Source organism: Fundulus heteroclitus, unplaced genomic scaffold, assembly GCF_011125445.2.
Source record: "Fundulus heteroclitus isolate FHET01 unplaced genomic scaffold, MU-UCD_Fhet_4.1 scaffold_38, whole genome shotgun sequence".
Classification (NCBI taxonomy): domain Eukaryota; kingdom Metazoa; phylum Chordata; class Actinopteri; order Cyprinodontiformes; family Fundulidae; genus Fundulus; species Fundulus heteroclitus.
The window spans coordinates 1793868-1815356 of record NW_023396792.1 but is presented as its reverse complement, the minus strand read 5'-3'; the positions used below and the strand labels follow the sequence as shown (position 1 = coordinate 1815356).

General features: G+C 42.4%; 1 protein-coding gene across 4 annotated transcripts in view; it reads right to left on the bottom strand.

The window, feature by feature from the left end:
- The window catches only part of sox6 (SRY-box transcription factor 6), a 155143-nt gene that overhangs the window by 21016 nt on the left and 112638 nt on the right, over nt 1-21489 (bottom strand). For all 4 annotated transcript variants that reach the window (XM_036130774.1, XM_021309570.2, XM_036130775.1 and 1 more), the window contains 4 exons: nt 16003-16082; nt 8069-8218; nt 5673-5841; nt 5387-5574 (listed from right to left, as the gene is read on the bottom strand). In XM_036130774.1, coding sequence (XP_035986667.1) covers nt 5387-5574; nt 5673-5841; nt 8069-8218; nt 16003-16082 — 587 coding nt within the window. The remainder of the gene's footprint in view (nt 1-5386; nt 5575-5672; nt 5842-8068; nt 8219-16002; nt 16083-21489) is intronic.

Here is a 21489-nt window from a genome sequence, read left to right as displayed (position 1 = left end):
AAATTCATCTTGTTAAAAGGAGAGTGGGAAAAAATACTGGCGAATCAACCCACAAAGATGCAGCTGCTTTGGTGGAGAGCGAAAGGCTTGACCCGGGACGGTCCCACATCCGCGCAGACACACTTTTACATTATTTTTTTCTTCTTTTGGCAAAGGCGAACAATTGGACAAAGCATTAATGTAAGCAATCTTCACAATAGCACTTGCTGGCTGCAGCCAGTGCCTGCGAGCTGAGCATAATCTAATTTGGATGGGCAAACCCTTGTATGCCAAGGATTTACACTGCAGCCAAAATGCCTTGGTTTGCAATTTCCAAGACAGCAGTCGAAAAGGAGCAGAAAATTGCTTCCAGGGGCTGCAAAGCAGACAAGATTATATTCAAAGTCTTTGTGAAAGCTTTGCCTGAATAGAGCCCTGGCATCACATGCATACACACACTTACATGTGGTTATATGCAGACACACATGCGTGCACACACACACAGGAGGGACAGAGCAGCAACTACGACCAATAGGTTAGGAGTGTGGATTCGGTGAAGCACAGGTGTAATCTCCACTTGAATATTTACAAGCTGAGCTTTGGGATACAAAAAATGGACAATTGTAGTCATCAATACTGAGGAAAGGTGGTGTTGTAGGGCAGAAAGGGCAGCTCAATAGGTTAATACACTGACCTTTTCCCTTTTGATTCCAGTTAGGGACTTGTCAGCAGAAGAATATATTTTACCTCAGACTAGCTCCTGGACATCACATGCACTTTGTTTTATCCATGTTAATGCCGGAGAAATTAAGGTGTAACAGTCAAACATAAGTTTGATCTGAAAATTAAGAGTTCAGTAGCAAGACTGGCCACAAAAGTGATCGGTGTTGTTGATTTTTTTTTTGGTTTTGCGTTGCTTTGTTCCAAAAGCATCAGTGAAGCAGCAAATATAGCTTAAAATAAAAGCCTGACATAATAAGTAAAACTGTTTTGTCAAGGTTGAATGTAATTTTTTTTTTTTTTATCATGGATGCCCCAACGCCTTTGGATGTGCTTCAAATGTGGCCTTATGCTTTTATTCACTGACAATATAGTATTGTACAGTAATTCAAAATTATGTGATTTGTTTCAAGACAGTGATACATTTAGAGGTATTTCTTTCTTGAAATATACGTCTGAATTATAACAGGTAATTAAAATCTGCAGAGCATAAACCTCAAGAGGCTCTAAACCTCTAAATGAACATTTTCCCACATAGATGCTTTAAATTTGTCCATCATAGAAGGAAACAATCCCTTTTGGCTACAAATGGCCTGGCATTGGCTGTGTGTGACTGGGGATCTGCCGGTGCATTCTAGGTAAAAGCTTCCAGTGGTTGAGGAGGGGATGGTAAATAATGGAACAAACTAATTGCCCTCTGCAGACAATAATACCTTTAGATAAATATTTCAAAAAGGCAAATTGCAGAAGGGTTGTAAAAAGGTTTTATTGTACTGATGGGATATAGTAAAAAAAAAAACTGACAAATAAAAAAGACAACCAAGTAAACCCCGCTCTTGTAAAGCATGAATATTTTACATGTCCTCAGGTTAAAGGCTTACATACCGCTGAACAAAGTCCAGTCCATCCCATGTTCTCCTAGGTCAGTGGCCAGGACGGGAGGCAAGGAGAGATAAAGGCCGAGGAGGAATGCATTGTACTGTTCAAATACACTTTGTATGAAAAGATGAATTGATCCATCTGTAAGCAGCACTTAGACCCACTCCTCTGCCCGGTCATTATAGCGGGATAAATCAATATTTAATATCCCCCTCTAACAGCCACACTGAATGATCTTAACCTCTCCTTAATCCCATTTATGTTACCTTCCAGAATCTTCTTCATGTAAGCTCTCACTATGATAAACTTCCAAACAAGAGACTGCAAGGGGAGCTATTAAAGACCACACCATATTTATGTCAGGTGAGGCGCTTCCTTAAAATATTAATATTCTGAAACTGACTAAAGTGAAAGCTTTTATCTGAACCATCGGAGCCTTTCTACTCTGTTGGCTTGTTGTATCAGCAAAAGACTCTCTCGCCCCGCTCATTTTACAGCTGAATTACAACTTAGTGTCCTTTATTTGCAGCCAAAGGATGAAGATGATGGGAGCAATTAGTTTACGTCACTTAATAGAGCTTATCTCCATCAGACTGTCCTGGCAGAAACAGTGTCATTAAAACTAATATATAACAATGCCTTAATATGATTAGCACTATCCTGAAAGTTTTTTTTTTTTTTTGCATGCTTAGGTATAAGGGTATTGGTCCACAACAAATAATTTTCTGGTAAATTTTAAAACTTAAAAAAGTGTAACTAATAACGTGTCCATTAACACAATGAGGCATGTGGACGTGGTAAGAGCCACTTGCTGAAATTGGCAAGGCTGTTATTGACATTTTTACGCACAACTATCTCTTGCGTCTACAGAGAATAGTCTGAAAAAACAGAAAGCATCCGGTAAGCAGCAGAAGAGAGGCTGTGTCGATGTCAGAGGTCAGAGAAAAATGGGCAGACTGGTTTGATATGATAGAGAGATACTTGAAGTGGAATGTGGAGTAATGTGTATTTGGAAAATAATGTCCAAAAGATTAGCTACTGCAGCAAATGACCAAACCTTTCAGCTTAGAGAAGTAAACCAAGGCTACGATTTGCACATGTCCAAAAAAAGTGGAATACAACGGGTTGGTTGTAATGAGTCTCAATTTCAAAATCTAGCATAAAGAACATGAAACTCCAGATCCATCATGCCTTATATCAACAGTTCAGGCTTGCACTGGTGATGTGATGGTGTGGGAAATAATTTCTTTGTACATTTTTGGCACGGTGGTGCTAGTTGAGCCTTGTTCCAGAGTCTACCTGAGTATTTGTGCTGACCAAGTACATCACTTTAAGACCACAATTCACCCATCTTCTAATGACTACCATGATAACTTACTGTGTCAAAAAGCTTCATTCATCTCAAACTGGTTTCACAGTACTCCAATAACCTCCTCGCTCATCAGATTTATTTCCACCTTTTGGATGTGGTGGAACAGGGGAAATCGCGTCATGAATGCGCTGCCGACAAATCTGCAGCGAAACGAGCGACGCTTTTATTCTGGGCCAAAATGTCAGAGATGTTTTCAATACCTTGTTGTACCAATTCCAGAAAGGAATAAGGCAGTTCTCAAGGCAGAAGTGGATCTATCCAACATAATAAAGTGTACCTAATGCAATCACCGCATTGGTTTATATTTTATGTTAAATAATGCATGTTTTTCTGCTTGGCGATTGTGAAGTTGGTGTGCTGTAAATTCATGCTAAATCCTACAAAGGTCTGTCAGGTGGAGCACATGGAAGCAAACATTTTTGTGATCACTCTTTTAGATGGTAAAAATTATTCTTCAACAGCTTGTGCTAAATAGACTGTTTAGGGTTTGTTACTGCTTTGAACATCCCGCGTTCCCCACACTTATCTGCCACTCAGTCTCTTGGCACTGCCCACTTTGGTGTTGTTTTTCAAAATGAGTCTGGAAGCGGGGATATGGTTCTACTGTGGGTTGAGTTTTAAACTTCTTTTGTTCTTCTTCTGCTTTGAGTACATGGTTAAAAACCCAGTGCATCGCCACTTATCCAGCTGCGTGTTAAACTGTAGCACCTGGGTAAAATACTGTGACATGACAGACCCACCCAGTTTTTTTATTTTTATTCTTATAAAGTGAGCTTTGCCTCTATTGGTTCACATTTGTTGGCTCTAAAAGTTGAGGCCTTAACTAGGTCATTGCAAACTAATATTTGAAGCACCTACAGGCTTCAGATTTGCTAATTATCTGTAGTTTTTATTCTTATTTTGCTCTTATGATGTCTTCTTAATGTTCTGCAAACGCATATTCACACACTATCTGCTTAAGTGGCAAAAGAAAGAAAAACACGTTATATTACAGGTGATGAGCAATGATTCATTCAAGCGCAAAGTTTCTTTAGAAAAGCAAAAGAGAGGAATTCTTCTCATCTAAGACAGATACTTCAAATTGGCCTTTAACACTGGTTGAGCTCATTATTTAGATAAAACACCTGAGAAGTCTTCTAGAAGCATAAACGGAAAGTTTTCCTTTTTTACAAAAAAAAAAAAAAAGGTTGTTAAGCTCTACTTACTAAGGACAATGAAGCCGTCAGCGTGTTACTTGTGAAAAAATGCATTGTTTGGTTAATGCTTTCATGTCACGGCAGATTTGACTGCTTTGTTGACCACAGGCACACCTTAATTGTGAGAAAGGAAGGCAGCTGTACCAACTCCTGGGGCTGGCTATGACAAAAGAGGACTTTTGAGATAATCCAAAAAAAAAAAGCTTTCTGCATCATGTGTTAACCAAACAAAGTATAAAAGGACAGGAATGGGATTTTTGCAAAAGTTCAACTGGTTATTAAAATGTATTCCTATTTATCAAAGCTTTTTTTTTTGTCCTGTTGCAAAAGTCAGCTGATGGATTGATTTCTTATTGTTTACTCCTTTTTGTTCAGGTGGACAGGGCCTGAGTGCCAGAGAGACAGAGAGAGAGAGAGAGAGAGAGAGAGAGAGAGAGAGAGAGAGAGAGGCTTCCTCCTTGTCCTCTCTCTGGGCTGCCTCAGTACATCTGCTTCACTTCAGTAAGAGCATAGCTGATTGCCACCTGCAAAGGCAGTAATCTCTTCCAAACACCAAATTAGGAGGAAATCAAAATAGATATTCATAGACTTTTTTACATATACATTGACCTAGTTGAGGGTGTTGGTTGAAAGTGTCAGGTGCTGAAATATTAATGAGCATCGCTCCCAGTTTCTGCCTGCTCCTCACAGCCAACTGGCAACATGGCATCAAGCTGAAGAGAAGAGGACAGCTTTTTTCTTTCCTTGATTGACTCATCGATTGAAGATATTTTTAAAGGGAATCCCTGGGAGTGTGTGCTCCTGGTACAAAGCAGCCCCATCCCGTGTCAGGGGACAGAGAGGGCTGCAAGTCGGCTTTAATTGGGCAAAGACTTCAGAGTTTTCTTAACCCACACCGGGCACTGCCATGGCCTGTCATGGCCCTCACACCAACATCAACAACGGCGAAGCCTCTGAGCATGCACACAGTAACACATTCATGCTAATTTGAGTAAATACACATGTGCAACTGGTCTCCGCCAGCTCGTATCAATACGACCACCCTGGATGTTGATTAAAGGAAATTATTAGCCTTAAGAATTACTGCTGTCTAAAAATGTTCCAGTTTCTTGAATAGTTTCTTTCCACCACTTCTTTTTGGCCAAAAAAAACAGCCACTTATTTCTTTCTTTATAAGGAAAAGCAGCGTGGATCAGGCCTGTATCAAGGATAAAATGGATTAAGTGATGCTGGATCTAACCTTGTCAACTCTACAGTGGTTAAGGCCCACTGAACTGAGGGCGGACAGCTTTGCATCTAGGCCCTGCTGGTGATGTTGCAGCTGCTCCCGCTGGATCTGCTCCCTCATCTTCCGAGCTTCCTGGATCGCCTTCATCACCGTGTCCTGGTCCCCAAACAACGCGGTGGAGTTTAGGGTGGACAGAATGTCTACGCACAGAGACAACAGGATTAGTACGCCGCAACACATAAACCGACGGTTGAACAACAGAATGGGAGCGAGTTTGGAAAGATTTTGAGTGACAAACCCCGGCCAAGGCCTCCTCCAAGTGGGCTGGGGATGCTGCCTCTGCCAACCAGGCTGTTAGGGCTGCTTTTACTGCCTGGGAACAGGTTGGATTTTGGGGATGCGGGAGATTTGACCATTTCTGTCGTCTTTGGCCGAGCAGACAGGTTGAGGGGTTGCGTTCCCTCCTCCTACGGCAGCAGAGATAGGAGCGTGAAAGAAGACAGATGTGAATGGGCTCCCCCTCCCCGTTCGTGGAGGAGCTCTGGATTCCCAGACTGCACGGTTCTCCTCTGTTTCTGGTTAATTACAGAATCTCCATCCTGACCAACTACTCCTTCCTGATTCTTCCTTCTTTTTTTTGTGTTTCTCCCCCCACGTCCCTCTCCTCTCTTCTCCTCTGCTCTCTCCTCTGCGATCTTCCTCACAGTCGTCCGGCGCCTTTGTTCACACTAATTAAAGCAGATTCTGTCTCTCTGTACATCTTCATCTGTTCTATCTCTCCTCCTCCCCGCTCTCTGTGTCTGCACTCTGGTTCGAAGAATAAATAATGACCAGATAACAGCGGTGCCAATGATCAAAGACAGCTGTTCCATTCATCAGATGTCGACTTACATTATCTACTTCATTAACTTGTTTTCTAATTTCATTCCTCATTTGTGTGTGCTGGGGTTTTATCGTAAGCTTTGATATGCCCATTCCTAAAAAAATAAATATATATATAAAATGCAGTCCGGCTTTTAGTCGAAGTTAAAGGAGGATGGATTTGTTTTGTGCTGCTTGGCTGGTCGTTAGACCTGTTACAGATGAAATATCAACAGCATTGCTTTCCATGTCAAAAAAAGGCGAGCCAACCTATACAGCATAATTCTAAAAATGTGATTATATGTGAAATTATAGTTTGACTCATTTAGAAAGATAAAAGGCACTCCTGGCTATAAAATGCTTTCACTCTGAAAAATCGTAGTAACACACATATTACTACGCATTATAATTTCCATTACATAAATGTAAATGAGGGATGTTTATTAATGCATATTAGTTCCTGAGTGTTGAGGAAGTTTGTATTAGTACCCCTTTACTTGCTTTTTCTAAAGTGTATAAATATGACATAACATTTATTTTAGCCACCCTTCCTATTGTGAAAGACAAGAAAACATGGCCTTCAAAAGGGGCAGAACTGTGTTCCTTTTCATATGCCCTGAAACACCTACAAGTGTAAAAATTCTACACTAAATGTTGAATTTTATTAAATAGAAACAATTCCTGAGTTTCCAGTCCAGAATGGTAACATACCGGTGGATCGCGGCGTATAAATCCTTCATAATACACAGCCCAGTATGAAATCAATGAAGGCTTAGCTGTCAAAATTCTGTTTTTTTAAGAGCTCAAGTGTCTTCACGTTAAAACATATGGCTGAAGCACAGAGTGTCCTCAGGCCGTGTTATTCCTGTGCCAGCAACAGTTTGTAAAGAAGCGGAGCTGAAAACATACAAACAGCCACTGGAGTGTGGAGAGAGGAGGAAGGCTGCCAAAAACATGTACACCAACTATTTAGTGCATTTTAAAATCCTTAATATAAACATAACCCTAAACCCTTGAACCTCAAATCACATTGTTCATTTTTAGTCGTGTTAAAACTGGACAGAGGAAAAACATGAATCCAGTTTGATGGAGTGAGAATGAAACAAATTACAGCTGGATAAAGTTAGCAATCCCAGGAGGGGGGGGGGGGGGGGGGGGGACCTGAATGGGTGTGTGTCCATGTGTGTGTCTTTGAGTGCAAATGAGCGAAGAAAGGCTCAAGTGGTTTCTCACCATGATTTATGGTGTTTCTCCATTGTGATATTATTAAGCTAAACTACTTCAAATGGGCATATGTTTCTGATTATGCTCTTAGTGAGCGGGAATGATGAATGTGTCCTTTTCTTTGCATGAAGGCTGAGTGGAGTCATGCCATACAGCAGCAGAACACGCATCCTGCCCTGTGCTTTGTTCACGGGGATAAAAAAATGTTAATAATAAAGATTTGGAAACTCTCCTTTTGCTTCTCTTTTGTCTACAGCTGTTAGCCGCTGGTATAAATGGGTTTATTCCATTTAAGTTGAAAAAGGGAACCTGACTTTGTGGAAAAATATAAAGAAAACATGTGTTCCAATAATTACTGACTTGGAGTTGCCACTGCTATAGCAACCGCATCCACAAAGTTCTGGTTAGGAGAGCGGGGGCCTTGTTAAAGCTCCTCAGATTGATGGCCCCAACAAGGCTGGGCTCACCACCGGTTGGTCTTAATGCTCAAGGACCGACTATTGTAGCTGCTAGTTCATTAAGACAACAACATCTGGGTCAGGCTAGGTTGAGCACCTCTTGAGGTTTGGACTGTTTGGCGGGTCGGTAAAAGAAACCGAGGTTCTGTACCTTTACTTGAGCGATGGGGCTTGAAGAACTCTTGTCATTCTTTAGAGATGAGGGAGAGATGGGCCCGCTGGCGTTGAGGGGCTGCGGCAGCGGAGGCATCTTGGCTCCGGGAGACACCTGCATGCTGGCAAGCTGGGCAGCGTACAGTTGCTGTTGGAAGGGAGGTGAAGAAACCAGCAAGGCGTCAACATCCGAATCCAGCGTACATTCAAAGTTTTCTATTCTGTCTTTTCCTCTCCTTCTCTGCCTCTGTGTCTGCCTTCATCCCTCCCCACCCCACTTCTCTTTCTTCTACGTCTTTCCTCTCTTTCCATGAGGCTGGCAGTGAACCCCCTTCAAAGGTCTTAACTGTATTTCAAAGGCTGAACCCAGAGAGAGACAGCAGTCTTAAAACCATACAGAGATGGCTTTCGCTCAAAAACACTTGGAGCCCCTATTTTCCGCTCATCACAGAGAAAAGTTTGCTGCCTGGATGCAAGTGTGTTAGCACAGAGATCTACGCAGCTTGCTATTGAAGTATCTGGCTTGTGATTTGTCTCTGCCTGGCCATCAGGGACAAAGACCCCCCCCCCCCCACATCTCACAAACACCTTCAGCTGTTGCCATCGCAGAACATCGTAAACAGACAAAAGTATTTGGAACCTGCACAAATAGCACTGATATAACCAAAATGATATTACTAACATTTACATCGGTTAGGAATAAAGTTTGACCCTGAAAGCTCAACTTACGTAGACAGCGCTCGGATAATTGTATGACTCTGGAATCGGCACCCTGTAGTGTCTAGTAAACATGTGTTTATATTTATTATTAACATTAAAAAAACACACAAAACACCAAAGAACACTGCAAATTGTCAGGGCTTAGACTTTCCATCACCTGATGCCCGTACTTGAGGTAAGACTTGAGATGGAGGTTTGTCTCTTGGAGGCAAACTGCAGACGTCTGACACAAAGAGCTATTGTCTCAAAAAAATGTGCTCCTTCACCTCCAGCCTTAGATCTCCCTTGGAACAGGCGGCGTTCATTAACTGCCCCACTGGCTTACCAATCAAGGTAAAACGTTCAGCTTGTTCAGTCAGTTTGCGCTGTCACAGATAATCTAATGCTGCTCCAACTGGCTGGTTAACAAACCTTATCTCATTTTCTGGTTCGAACGGCCACATGTCGACCGCGGTTGCGCAAACGGTGTAAGAAAGCAAACACCTGGCCCCCACTGTCCTCACCTTTTGGTGGTTTAAACGGAGAGGAAAGCAACATAAAGCATGAAGTCAATGTAAATATCTCATGGTACGAGCCCATATGGGCTCTGCTAAGAAACTTTATCGCCCCAACTCATGCACAAAAGCTCCATTCTTCCAGGGGAACTAGGGATAACAACAGCACATGGGCAGCGGAAATGACAGACTGATTATGTTCCCACAATGATAGTGCTGCCTCCACCTCTCTTACAAACAGCCTTTTGTCCCCGACGGGAGACACAGAAGTCGACCTAACTCCACTTTCTTCCCATCCAGGAGAGACTTGGTGATAGAGTCATTTTGTGCTTTAAGGGGAGCTAAGAAGTGGAGACATTTTTTTTTTAATAGAAAAGAAACTTAGGGTTTCCGTTCAGTGAATGTCACTCCAGGCAGCATGGAGGTCTTAGCAGATGTCTGCTGGACAGATGTTTGCCAACAGGCCTTATGTTGGGCATAACCTGGCCTTGAGTGGGAAGAACTTTATTGTGCCGGAAAGAGAGCTTAATTAGACTTTGCCTCGAATGCACACAGTCAGGATGCTGACATTGATTAGCAGGTCGGTAACACAGTGCGAGAGGCAGGGGCTCCCCTTGTGATTAGGAAAGCTCGGAAAGCCAAAGAACAATAAATACAAACTAAGAAAGGAAAATAAAACTGCTTAAGCTAAAAAACACATCGTAGTTAAATTCAAAAGTCTCCCTATTCCACAAGTTAATAGACAGTCCTGACTTTATTTATACTCTCCCATCTCCCAATGTGCTTCTACATTAAAGTCCAAAAGGTTAGCTCTGCTGTTTTGGTCCATTATTGTTCCTTTCTAATGTCTAATTAAATCTACCTTTTACAGTGCCTTACAAAACTATTAATATCACCTACATTTGTATCGCGTTACAACCACAGACCTGTGTCAGCTTTGTACTGTGGGGAAGGTTGACAGGGAAGCGACGCAGATTTTATGGGAAGATGGAGGGACCTAAAATCAGGCCAATATTAGATGGAAATGTTTGAACAGACGGCGTGAGACATGAGATTTAGGCAGAGGTTTGTCTTTTAGCAGGGCAGGGTCCCTAAAAATATTACTCTGGAAATGTTTATATCAAAGAACGTCAGCGTCAACGTCAATAAAAGTGTGCCGGCATCTTGTTACTGGTAAAAATTGTAGGAAAAGGGGCAATTTAGTACTTTAGAAATCGTAAAAACAAACACAACATCTACGGACTTAGTTTTGACCCCATCATTGCCGTTTTCCTGCAGAATATGAGAGCTCTCAGTGAGCATAGATTTAAGGTGTGTGCAAACACACCCAAGGTCAGCCTGTTAGCCCCGGGTAATTAAAAACAAGCCCTCTGGAGGCAGCAGAGGTTAAACAGGGGGGTTCAGGTATCTGCCTGCGACATTAGACTCAGATCGTGCACTCAGCTGATGATGTTCAACATATGAGATGCATGATATGTGGCTACCTTTGGCAGATATTTTTTTGTGTAGAAATAACAAAGGTTTGGTTTACAACAAAATGCAAATCTCTTTATGCTGCTTCTCTGATATAAACAAATGCAGTTTTTATCGGGGCGGAATCACCGCATGGCGCGATGCGCAGAAAACGAAGTTGCGCCTTTCATTGTACATGCAAAAAAAAAAAAATGTGGAAAACATAATTTCCTTAAAGTAGATTAGGCTCAATTTATTAGCAGCACAATCTTAAAGAGACTCTAACGTCTGTGTGTGACTTTCTGCGTGTAAGTGTCTCAATCACCTCTGTTTAGCCCGGGCACTGAGCACTAGACTGGATATGAGGGCATTAACTGTGCTTCAGTGCACCAAACCATTTAAAAGGCAGCGCAGCGCCAGCCCCGTTAGCCACAAGGCTTGTACAGGCTCATTGCCCAGGGCGACCACGCAGGCTGACCCAGGCTAGGCCCAGATGTCGGGAATGGAGAAAGGCGTCCTGGTGCACTGTGCCGATGCTTTCCAGTATGGCTCAACATCTGTTTCATCTGCTGGCGCCCAACCTGCTCCACTCTGACCCTCCTCTCTCCTCGTGGCCTTCCTCCGTCTCTCTATCCTACAACTATATACATATACAAACACTTTTCTGTGAGTTTCTCCTCAGCATACACACAAACACACACACATAGAACCACTTTTTATGAATGTGGGTACTTCAAGGCCTGTGGCCCCTGGAGCCAGCCCTCCCATTCACTGCTGCTCACTGCATTATCAACTCTATCTGTCCATCTGTCCCTCTGTTCACCACTGCCTCAATCCAGCTGCTCACCTTGCCGTCCTATTAGCCAGCCTTCCACTCACTCTGGCTCTGCTGCTCTGCTCTGGGTTACCTTCAAAGAGCCGACTCCTTTGCTCACAAACACAGAAACAGCTGCTCACTACAGTATGCCTCTCTTTTCTTCCCCCCTCCTCATCCTCCTCCTCCTCCTCCTCTCTTCCTCTCTCTCAAAGTCAAAAGTGCTTCACTTGTTAATGATAGAAGCATTTCTCCACATCTGTACCACACAGGCATTTACATCCAAACAAAAGATAATGTGCGGGTTTGCTGCTCTCCCACTTTCTTCCTGTTTGTCCCCTGGCTGTGTAACACTCTTTTCTTATCGCTGCAGTCGTCTAAGCCCGTGAGTACTCCTTCAGATGTATCTTGTCCGCTTCAGATTTGGGTCCTGGCTTGTTGTTAGGCGAATGGGCTGCTTTTCATCTTTACAGTGGCAGCACGGGGCTGACGACGGGCTCGGCTTTATCACAGGCCCGTAAGAGAGGTGCCACGGCAAAATGTTCCTCCACGTCTTATCTCAAGCAGCTCGATTTCAAGTACTGTAAAGCAGGAGGATGTCACGGGCACGGACAATTCAGGAGAGGAAACGTAGAAGAAGAAAAGAAAAGAAAAGGCTAATGGTAATTGACAAGAGAGAAATCCACAAACTAAAACACTTAGAGGTAGTTTGAGCTGTGGATTGGAAACTGGAAAAGCAATACAGAAACTAGGAGAGCGAGAGAGAGAAAATTGGAGCCCGACTGAGTGAAAGCAGAAGCTTTCTCTCTATTTATTTAGTCCAAGAGTGATACTACATACAGGGAGCCCAGATGTTCTGCTTTATCCAATGATACTTTAACTTGTAAATGGCTTGGACTCAAATGTCTGCTCTCTGTGATATAAAACAGAAGGCCCGCGTTGAAGGCTGCCCCACTGTCCATTTGTTCTGTTAAAAAGACGGGTGATGTATTAAGTTCACATTCTCCCCGAGTAAATAGTTTTTTTTTTTACCCGGCAACTGATGCGGCGGGTAGCGTACAAACAGCAAATTAAACGCTGTCCCAGACGGAAAATTCTTTTGTGGAGTTAGGGAAAAAAAAGCCCCTTCTCGTCTCCTCGCTCGATTGAATATACTGGCCGCCCCCGACAGATCGGCGGGTCACAATCCGAGCACAATTTCCTCTTTTAGGTGAGACGTGTCAGCCGTAATCAGTGAAGGACAGGCCGGCGCGGGGCTATTGTTTCCTGCCGGTCCCGGGCTCATCCCGGCTCTGTGTGGGCGCTAATGAAGAGGGGCACGTCGCGCTGGGATAGTTTACCCGCCTCCTCTCCTGTGAGTTGCGGACCACAGCCAATCTGTCAGGCAAACATTGAGTGAAATTGCCCCACGGTGCAACAGCGCCCGGTGACAGCCACTCGCCGACTGTCAGCCGGCAGAGTGATGCTACCACCTTGTATTGACAAGCAAATTACAGCCTCCAAACACTCAAACGCGGCCCGGAAGATTCATTTACATCCATCAGCTCTAAGCCTTTGTTGCCCCGTCGTTGTTTCCCTCTTTTCTTTCGAGAGGAAAGAGCCGGGGAACCGAGGGAGGAAACCCAGACTGTTATGACAGAGGAGATTGTGAAGAGGCTGCGCGGCAAACATTAAGACTGACGGAGCAGTCAGCCTTGTCTGGCCAGATGGCTGATCGCATTACCTCCGTAACATTGTGAGAATTAATTCTACCAATAAGACAATTTTTAAAAATTCATATGTTGCACAATCTAAACTGAGTAAATTGGTGGAAATTATACCTTGCTTGGCAGCTGACAGGAGGAGATATTTTAATTAGTGGGAGCTGCTTATTCAGCCATATGTGAATGGGATATTGTATCTGTTAGTGTGTACGAATACAGGGAGGGGAAACAATGGCTTTGGACTCGAAAATGAAGTTTTGATTCGCTCCAGTGGGCAATGAAAAAAAGCCCCTAATGTATTAAATGGAACGACCTTAATATAGAGAGTCAAATCAGTACCTCTAATCTCAAAGTTTTGTGCCGTTAGCCAAAATGTTCAAGTGATAACAAAACATTTTAGAGCACGGGACATCATAAAAGAATTCAAACAGCTCCTTTATTTTCTGAAATGGCTTTCATTACCTTCAGCTTTCATTTTTTTACCTTAAGTTTGTTTGTATTTAAAATAGAGCAAAGTTTTTTTTCCCTCCTCCCATTCCCATTTTAAACAAACTTTTAACAAAGTTTGTTTCTAAAAAAAAAAGGGAGAAGAGATGTTGCTATTACAGGTCTAGCAGGGAGGAAACAACTCTCACTTAATTTCATGTCTGGATTGATATGGTGTTTTTAATCATGGCGGGGCCCCCCTGGTGCTTTGTAGAGGAAGTGGTGGCAGTCATGTGGTTTGTTGATCCCAGCTATGTATTAAAGGGCATGTTTGACTTGCCTTACTGTTTTGAGGGGGAATCTCTGCGCAGAGTAAATAGCAGACAGCGGGGCAGAATATGCGACGGGCTGACAGAGTTCAATTAATGAAAAATGCACCTCTTTTTTTGTTTACTGTGTTCTGTAAAGGTCAGCCAAGTCATGGTCTTGGAGGCACTGTTTTTGCCCATTCCCAGGGTTAAACACATAATCAGAATTAATGACTCTCTAGACCCGTCTGCCCTTCTCAGCCCGACCTCAGATATATGTCTGTCTCATCTGACCTCACACGCCCCTATAAATAGCCTCGTATTTGTCTATCTAAGCTGACACTCCCTTCCTGTAAACTTCTCCATGCGACTCTAACTCATTCGCTCTAGAAACGCTCTCTCCGAAGCAGCCTTTATTTTGTACTTTTTTACACGAGCAGACTCATTGAACACCTTCCGTGCTTCTGACAGCTCTCCTTGTGGCCGCATAATGACACACGGCGCTTTGGAGCAGGCGGCATGCATTGTTAGGACTTGCCAAGGCTCGTTAGCGTTGATGGTGCCTCCGAAGGACAAACGGCATGTAGAATTTTCGCCTTTTATTGTTAGGCTTTCCTATTCTGTCTTTATTGCTTCTCGTTGCCGCTGAGTGTCACAGGTTACAGCAGTGAAAGACCCCGTGTCAACTCAGCCTCAGTGGCCACTTGACCACATCTTAGCAGAGATGCTCTTTAATTCCTCACTTCCTTCTTTTGTTTTCCAGAGAGCATTGCTGAAGTCTAGATTTACACGCAAATAAGATCTACAATTACTCACATCTTCGACATAACCCAACAATTAGGGCACCCCAGGAAACCACGGAAATACATAGTTTGTCAATCAGATCCCAATTTCGTCTCTTATATATTTATGCAAATATAAGATAAAAAAAAAAACATAATCTCCGGAAGACAATCATTACCAATCCAGAAACTAAGAATAGATTTGGTGTCTCAAAGTGGATTCATGAAGCATTTAGGGAGTCTTTAAAAAAAAAAAAAAACAACCAAGTAGATGCGACTAGGGAGAAAAAAACTGACAACAAGTCAACACAAAACAACCGTGGAGTGGAGGTAGCAGGGTACGTTTGGGAAAGCTATATCCTACAGGATGATCATTGGTACAGAGAACGCAGCTTTGCAAACTGAGCAGAAATCAAGATAAAAGGACCCAAAACAGGAACAAAGGCTTTTGTTGGGTGCGTTGTTTTTGTTTGATGTGCTATCATGAGATCATAAATGTTAAACCAGAACAACAAATCAATATAAAGCCAAAAAAAACGCGCACACACAAAAAAGACAAGCAGGCTGAAAGAAGTTATCGCTGCTGTGCTTATTTAGTAATAATTCTAACTGTAAACGATAGAAAGTAGATTATCATATACATTAAGCATTATGGCCTGGGGTGAAGCTCTGACCTGGGTTCAGCTCTTTTAAATGTTGCGTGAGAAGATTCCTGGGGAAGCCCGTAGGGGTTTGGGGCAGATCTCAACATTTTTCCGAGCCTCAAACCTCTGCTCGGCCTCTCTTAGGATAATTTACAATAACTTATTTCTCTCACACACTCCTATTCAAATTGATTTTCATCCCTGCTTCCCTCTTAATTGTTCTCTTCGCACAGCTAAATCAAAAAATTGCACTGACTTTGTTAGACAAAAGCAATAAGAGGCCTATTTTTCACAGCCAATTGTCCTGTGATAAATTCACTGGCAGAGGATTAAAGTAACCTAAGTGATTCTCATTCTCTCTAATAACTATTATCTTTCTAACTCCTCTGTCTGGCAGAACAAGTGGGGATAAATCTTCTTTAAAATGGGGATAAATTACATATGTAAGGTGATAAGCGGGTGTGAGCCAGGGGGGTCTCCGGGATTATTTAGTGTGCAGCTCATTACTTGCTCACAGCTGCTTAGCCATCCTTTCTGCCCTGAGCCTGGCGGGCGTCCCAAGCATTCTTTGTCATAGGACTGTACATACCTGGAGCTGGAGGGGGCTGAGTCCTGACGCCGCTGCAGCTGCCATTGTGGATGGAATGAACTGTACTGGGTAGTTATCACCTGTCAGAGAGAGAGGGAGAGACAACAATGCATGCAGGTTCAGACAATGAGCCGGGCCAACAGCATCCAGGCAAGTGCCAACAGGAATTGTGGACACTTTTGCTGCTCTTGCCACAGTAATGCTGCATTGCAACGCGCCCTTGGCTTCAAGCCCAAACATCTGCATTAACAAAAGGATAAGGTGGGCTTGACTCGAGGAGGATTATTAAGGAACGTTACACATCGTTCCCTTTGCTTACTCCACCTGCACACTTTTCAACGTGGAAAACACACAGTCAAACAAGTTAGCAGTCTGTTTTTAAGGTTTGTTGATCTGGGTGAGCTTGTATTATGATTCCAGACACGGTGTCATGCAAAAGTATTTAAACACTCATAACCTTTTTCCACATTTTGTGACATTTTAAGTTGTTGTTTTTGTTTTTTTGCCATAGTCTCAAAAACAAAGTAGTTGTAATTGTAACTAGGAAGGATTGTTTTTGATTACAAATAAACATCTGAATGCAAGCGTTTGCATACACTTTGTTTTGGCTCTATTGGTTTGTGAACAAAGCAATTTTGTGTATACTTACTTTAACAAGACCAGTTGACTGGAAGTACGATATTGTGCGTGCGCACAATGAGTAAACAATGAGAAGCGCTGGAGCCGAGGGAGTCTAGCAGAGGTGCGTAAAGGAAAAGGAACCCTAATCCTGTAGATCGGGTTGGTTCTTGACCACGGCGAGCTGTCACTTTTCTTAGGGCATTGCAAGGCGGTCTACTGACTTTTACAGTAGCAGTGCCAATTGTCTCCATCTTGCTGTCTGATAGCTCCGCGGTACTACTGCTGATCGCGCCCAGTGCAAAGTTCTTTTCAGGCTCAAAAAGGACTAAGTAAATACTATCGGGACGAACACTTGGCGTATATTGTTTTATTTTTTTTGTGATTTCCTTTTATGGTCAAAATACGTGACTAGGCCCATGGTCAATGTTGAGGTTGAGAAAATTTAGAATAAGACTCTCCCTATATTTGAGAGTAAAATATGTTTAATTCACTCTGGAGTTGTTTTGATATTTTGACAATCTAAAGTACCAGCTGTACTTGAAAGCAGCATGTGCAGCTGTTGGGAAAATCCCCTCTCATCAACAGCCATTCCTCCTTGCACTTTATAACATGAACGGAGTTTGGACGTAAAGTACCTTATTGCTGTTAAACGATACGTAAGCAAACATAAAGTTTTGAATCTGTCCACCTTTCTTTGTCCTAGAAGAACTTTCCATTCCTCCATAAAGGCCAGATGTGTGACTTGTAGGAGTAAAGGTTGTGCAGTTGGAAGAGTCATCCACCTGAGCAGCGGATCTCTGCAGCTCTTCAAGAGTTACAATAGGCTTTAAGGCCACTTCTGTAAAGAATGCTCTCCTTGTAAAGCCTTTCAGTTTTGGTGTGTGGACATGACTTGGTACGGTCGCAGCTGCCGGGAACATTTTTTAGATGATGGACCCTAGAGTGTCTTTTTAAAATGTTAAAAGCAGTCAGTTCAATAACCTTCTTTCTGACCTGTCTTGCACACTTTCTGGTCTTCACGGTGACGTATGTTCAGCATTGTTCTTTAACAAACCTCTGATGGCCTCACAGAGCTGCTAAACTTTTACTGAGATTAAATTACACACGGGGGGAGTTTGCTTACTGATCAGGTGATTTCAGAAGGGCAAGCATTTGCACAGGATTTGATTTAGGGGTAACAGAGTAAAGGTTGCTAGCCTATATATGAAAGCATGCCACAGTTAGAGTTCCATGTAAGGAACACGTGTCCCTTTACTTTCCTAATAAAATGCATTGAAGTTTGAGGTTGTTGTGACGTGACAAAATGTGGAAAGGTTCAAATGTGAACACTTCTGCAGGCACTGTAACATATGCTCCCTTGACTTCAGTAAGTCAATTTGTAAAAAAAACGCAAGGCATGTTCTCTCAGGCAGTTCTCACAGCTGTAGACTTGTCTGGCTATTGTTCAACACATTGTTTGTTTCTGACTGACAGCCTTGGCAGCACAGCGAAAGCGCTTGTTTGCAAACTGGTTGGAACAAGTGCGCGGAGTCCCAACAACAAGGATGAAGAGAAACACTCAAACGCGTTCTTATCTCACTTGTCACTGTAGTCGAGTAACAAGGAAAACCGGGCTTCCTTTTATTACCATTGGCCTGCCATGAGAACATTTGTCAGACAGCTATTTAAAAAGCAGCCTCCGCAGAAGCGATATCGTTCATAATACCGAGACTTTTACACACTCGATCTGGCGTGTTGAAGTGGACAGAGCCCGTCTATTGACACTGCACAGCAATCATGCAGGAGAGGTTGGTTTGAGGCATGTGTCTGAGGGGGGAGAGGAGGTGGGGTTGCACAGTGGGAGTGGCGAAGGGGGTTGTTGGCCTTCGCTCAAACCCCACTTCTGCCTGTCACTTCTCCTCACAAACATATGGAGCCATTAAGCCACAGACAAGGTAAATGTATGTACCTTCTCTTTCACTTTGCCCCCGTCCGCCTGCCTCACTCTGCAATCTTGTACAGCACTGCACAATGTGATACACACCATGGAAATTCAATCCCCATTTAGTGCCAAATAAAATCACATTGCAGGAGGGGTTTCAAATGGTGCAAGGTTAGATGTAGTTGGGGGGGTGGGTGGGGGGGGGGGGGTTCTTTGGTTATTTCCACACCACCCCTTTTTACTGTTGCTCTTTCTCTCTGTCTCATTTGCTCTCTGCTGACTGTGATGTAGGATTTGAGGATAATAAATGGCTGGGTATCTCGAGATGTCATGTGAAACCAGGGAAGGGTCATATGCCACCTTTCGACTGCCGGGGGGGTCTGGCGTTATATGGTCTGGGTTTTTGGGCACGCACCGTCTGTGTGGAGGAACCAGACTCCAGCTTGGCGTCACTCACTGCTGAAAATAAATTGCATTAAAAAACTCTTTATTTTTATTTTTTATTTTTTCTCTAAAATGTACACCAATGTTTCCATGCCCAGAATCTGGGTTATAAATGCCACAGTGGGGCATGAAGTAGCTCAGGTGACGCCATTGCTATATTTCTAGGTTCAAGTGCCGTCATAAAATATAAGTCATAGATCTGCTGAGGGTTGACAGACGAGGCTGAGGCCTTTCTTAGGGTCAAATAATGACATGAGGTGCAGGCTACAGGACTAAAAACATAACACATGACATATATATATATATATATATATATATATATATATATATATATATATATATATATATAATTCTACATTAAAGTTTAAAGTTAAACAACTAGTTCCTCATGATCAGACGATCAAATTTTGTATGACTGTCTATTTGTAGGCTGTAAAGGAAGGTAAGTTATACAGCTGCAGTTTTAGCATAAATGTCATGCTGGGAATGCCCCTCCTTTTACCTCTGCAGAGTATTTTTTTCTGTTATTTTACTTTTTTGGGGAAGAGGAACTATGTTTAAGATCTTACAAAAACCCAGAAGATAGGTTGAAGAATCTGCGAACGACTCTGGTTTCACCTTTCTGTATGTTGCAGTTTTTCTGTCTGTCTTAACCTAAGCTTGGCTCGATGCTTAAAAAAGAGAAAATATAAATAAATTCCTTTACCTCACACTGTAAATACAGATTGAATCAGTGGCAAATTGTATTTTAAAGAATCTTGTTGGAGTAATGCCTTTTTTAATTTTTGATGGTGAAATTCATTCCAGAATAAAAAAAAATTAAATGGCCGTCTAATTTAGCACTATTTCAGAAAAGTATTGTAAGACATAATGTCTTACAATACTTGCACTGAGAAAAAGAGAGCAATGCCCCTCTTTGACTGACATGTTCCAAAGCCATAGAAAACTTGTTTGGGATGCAATGGAGATTTTTTTATTCGTTTGTTTGTTTTTGAGCCCTTGGGCTACCTTCCAACTGAGTGGCACCCTGGGTGAAGAACCATATCGGCTGTATCAGAAACCACACCTGCAACCATAATTAAAAGAAATAAAAGAAAAAAATGAACAAATTATAACATGAGACAGAAAGGGAATGAGACATTATTTTTAGACCATTTTGCAGGTGCACTAGAGACAAAGTGCTGCCATGTCAGTGCAAATACACTCAAAAAGTCCAACTACCACTACTCTTTTTTTTTTTTTAAATGACTTGGTGCCTCCATAACTGTGCTTGGCCACCATGCAACACTAGATCATTGAGCACAGCCAGTGCAGGATGTGATGACCTACCTCCATGGTGCCAGAATGACTCCTTTGCCATGAGAGCACCACGGGGTTAGGGGGGCCATAACGGGCTGCCCCTGTGAGCTGTCTTATAATGATAACATCAGATTAGAGCGCCTTCTAGTCCACTTCATGGAGAATGAGCACAGCAGCACCCTGTACACCCTGCAGATGGTTGGTGATAACATTGTATGCCGTGTGGAAATAACAAAGTCGTGAAAGAAAAGGCCCTCCGACTAAAAAAAAAATGTTGTTTTCTGACCCTCTTTGCCATTTCATCTTGAACTCATGAATTATGCAGTAATCTTACCCATTGTGACCCCTGCCCATGATTCCATAATAGCTTGTTATTTGAGCTAAAACATTTTCCGTGTCAAATCTATTGCGAAAAAGCAAAGTGGTGAAAGACTCCCCCTCAGGCACTTTGTTTTTAGCTGTCATGGCTCCATAGTTCCAAAATTGCTGACTTTCTTTTCCATGCAGTGGTGCTATAGTTAATTCATTACCTGCTCTACCACACCTTTTAATGCTCTGTTGTGAACCTGCTAACTTCTGACTGGTTCCTTTTTTCCCTGTTGCTATTTTAGAATTTTATAAAAATGTTTTTATATACATACCATATAGCCTGTCATATACAGCAGTCTCACTTTAGTCGCACATGTTAAGGGGAACGTAAAAAAAAAAAAAAAAAAAACTTTTTTCAAGGCATATTCTGTTTCATTCTGTAAAACCTGAGTTTCAAATTGATAAGAGGCAATGTAGTTGTTATTGTATGTTGCATAAAACAATGAAATGCTGTGTGACAAGCTTATTTTTACTACGACTTGTCGGTGTTTGAAATGTTTTGACAACGCATCGACATGTACCGACAATAAAATAGCTTCTTTTTTTTTTTTTTACAAGGTGTGCAGCTTATTGTTTACCTGATTCAAAAGAAGAAATGAAATAACTAGACACGTCTTCGCATGCAACAGACCTGGTTTCACGTACGAGGTAATCTGGTCTCGTATCATCTACAAAGGATCAACATTATAACTTATTACTAACTAGGGTAATTTTACAATGACAGGATTCTGCAAATAGAATAGAATCCTGTCAATAGAAACTACAGTAAATGCCTGAAAGATACTCTCAAGCTGGCGACATGCTTGCATTCTTTAGTTACTGGGACCATATCT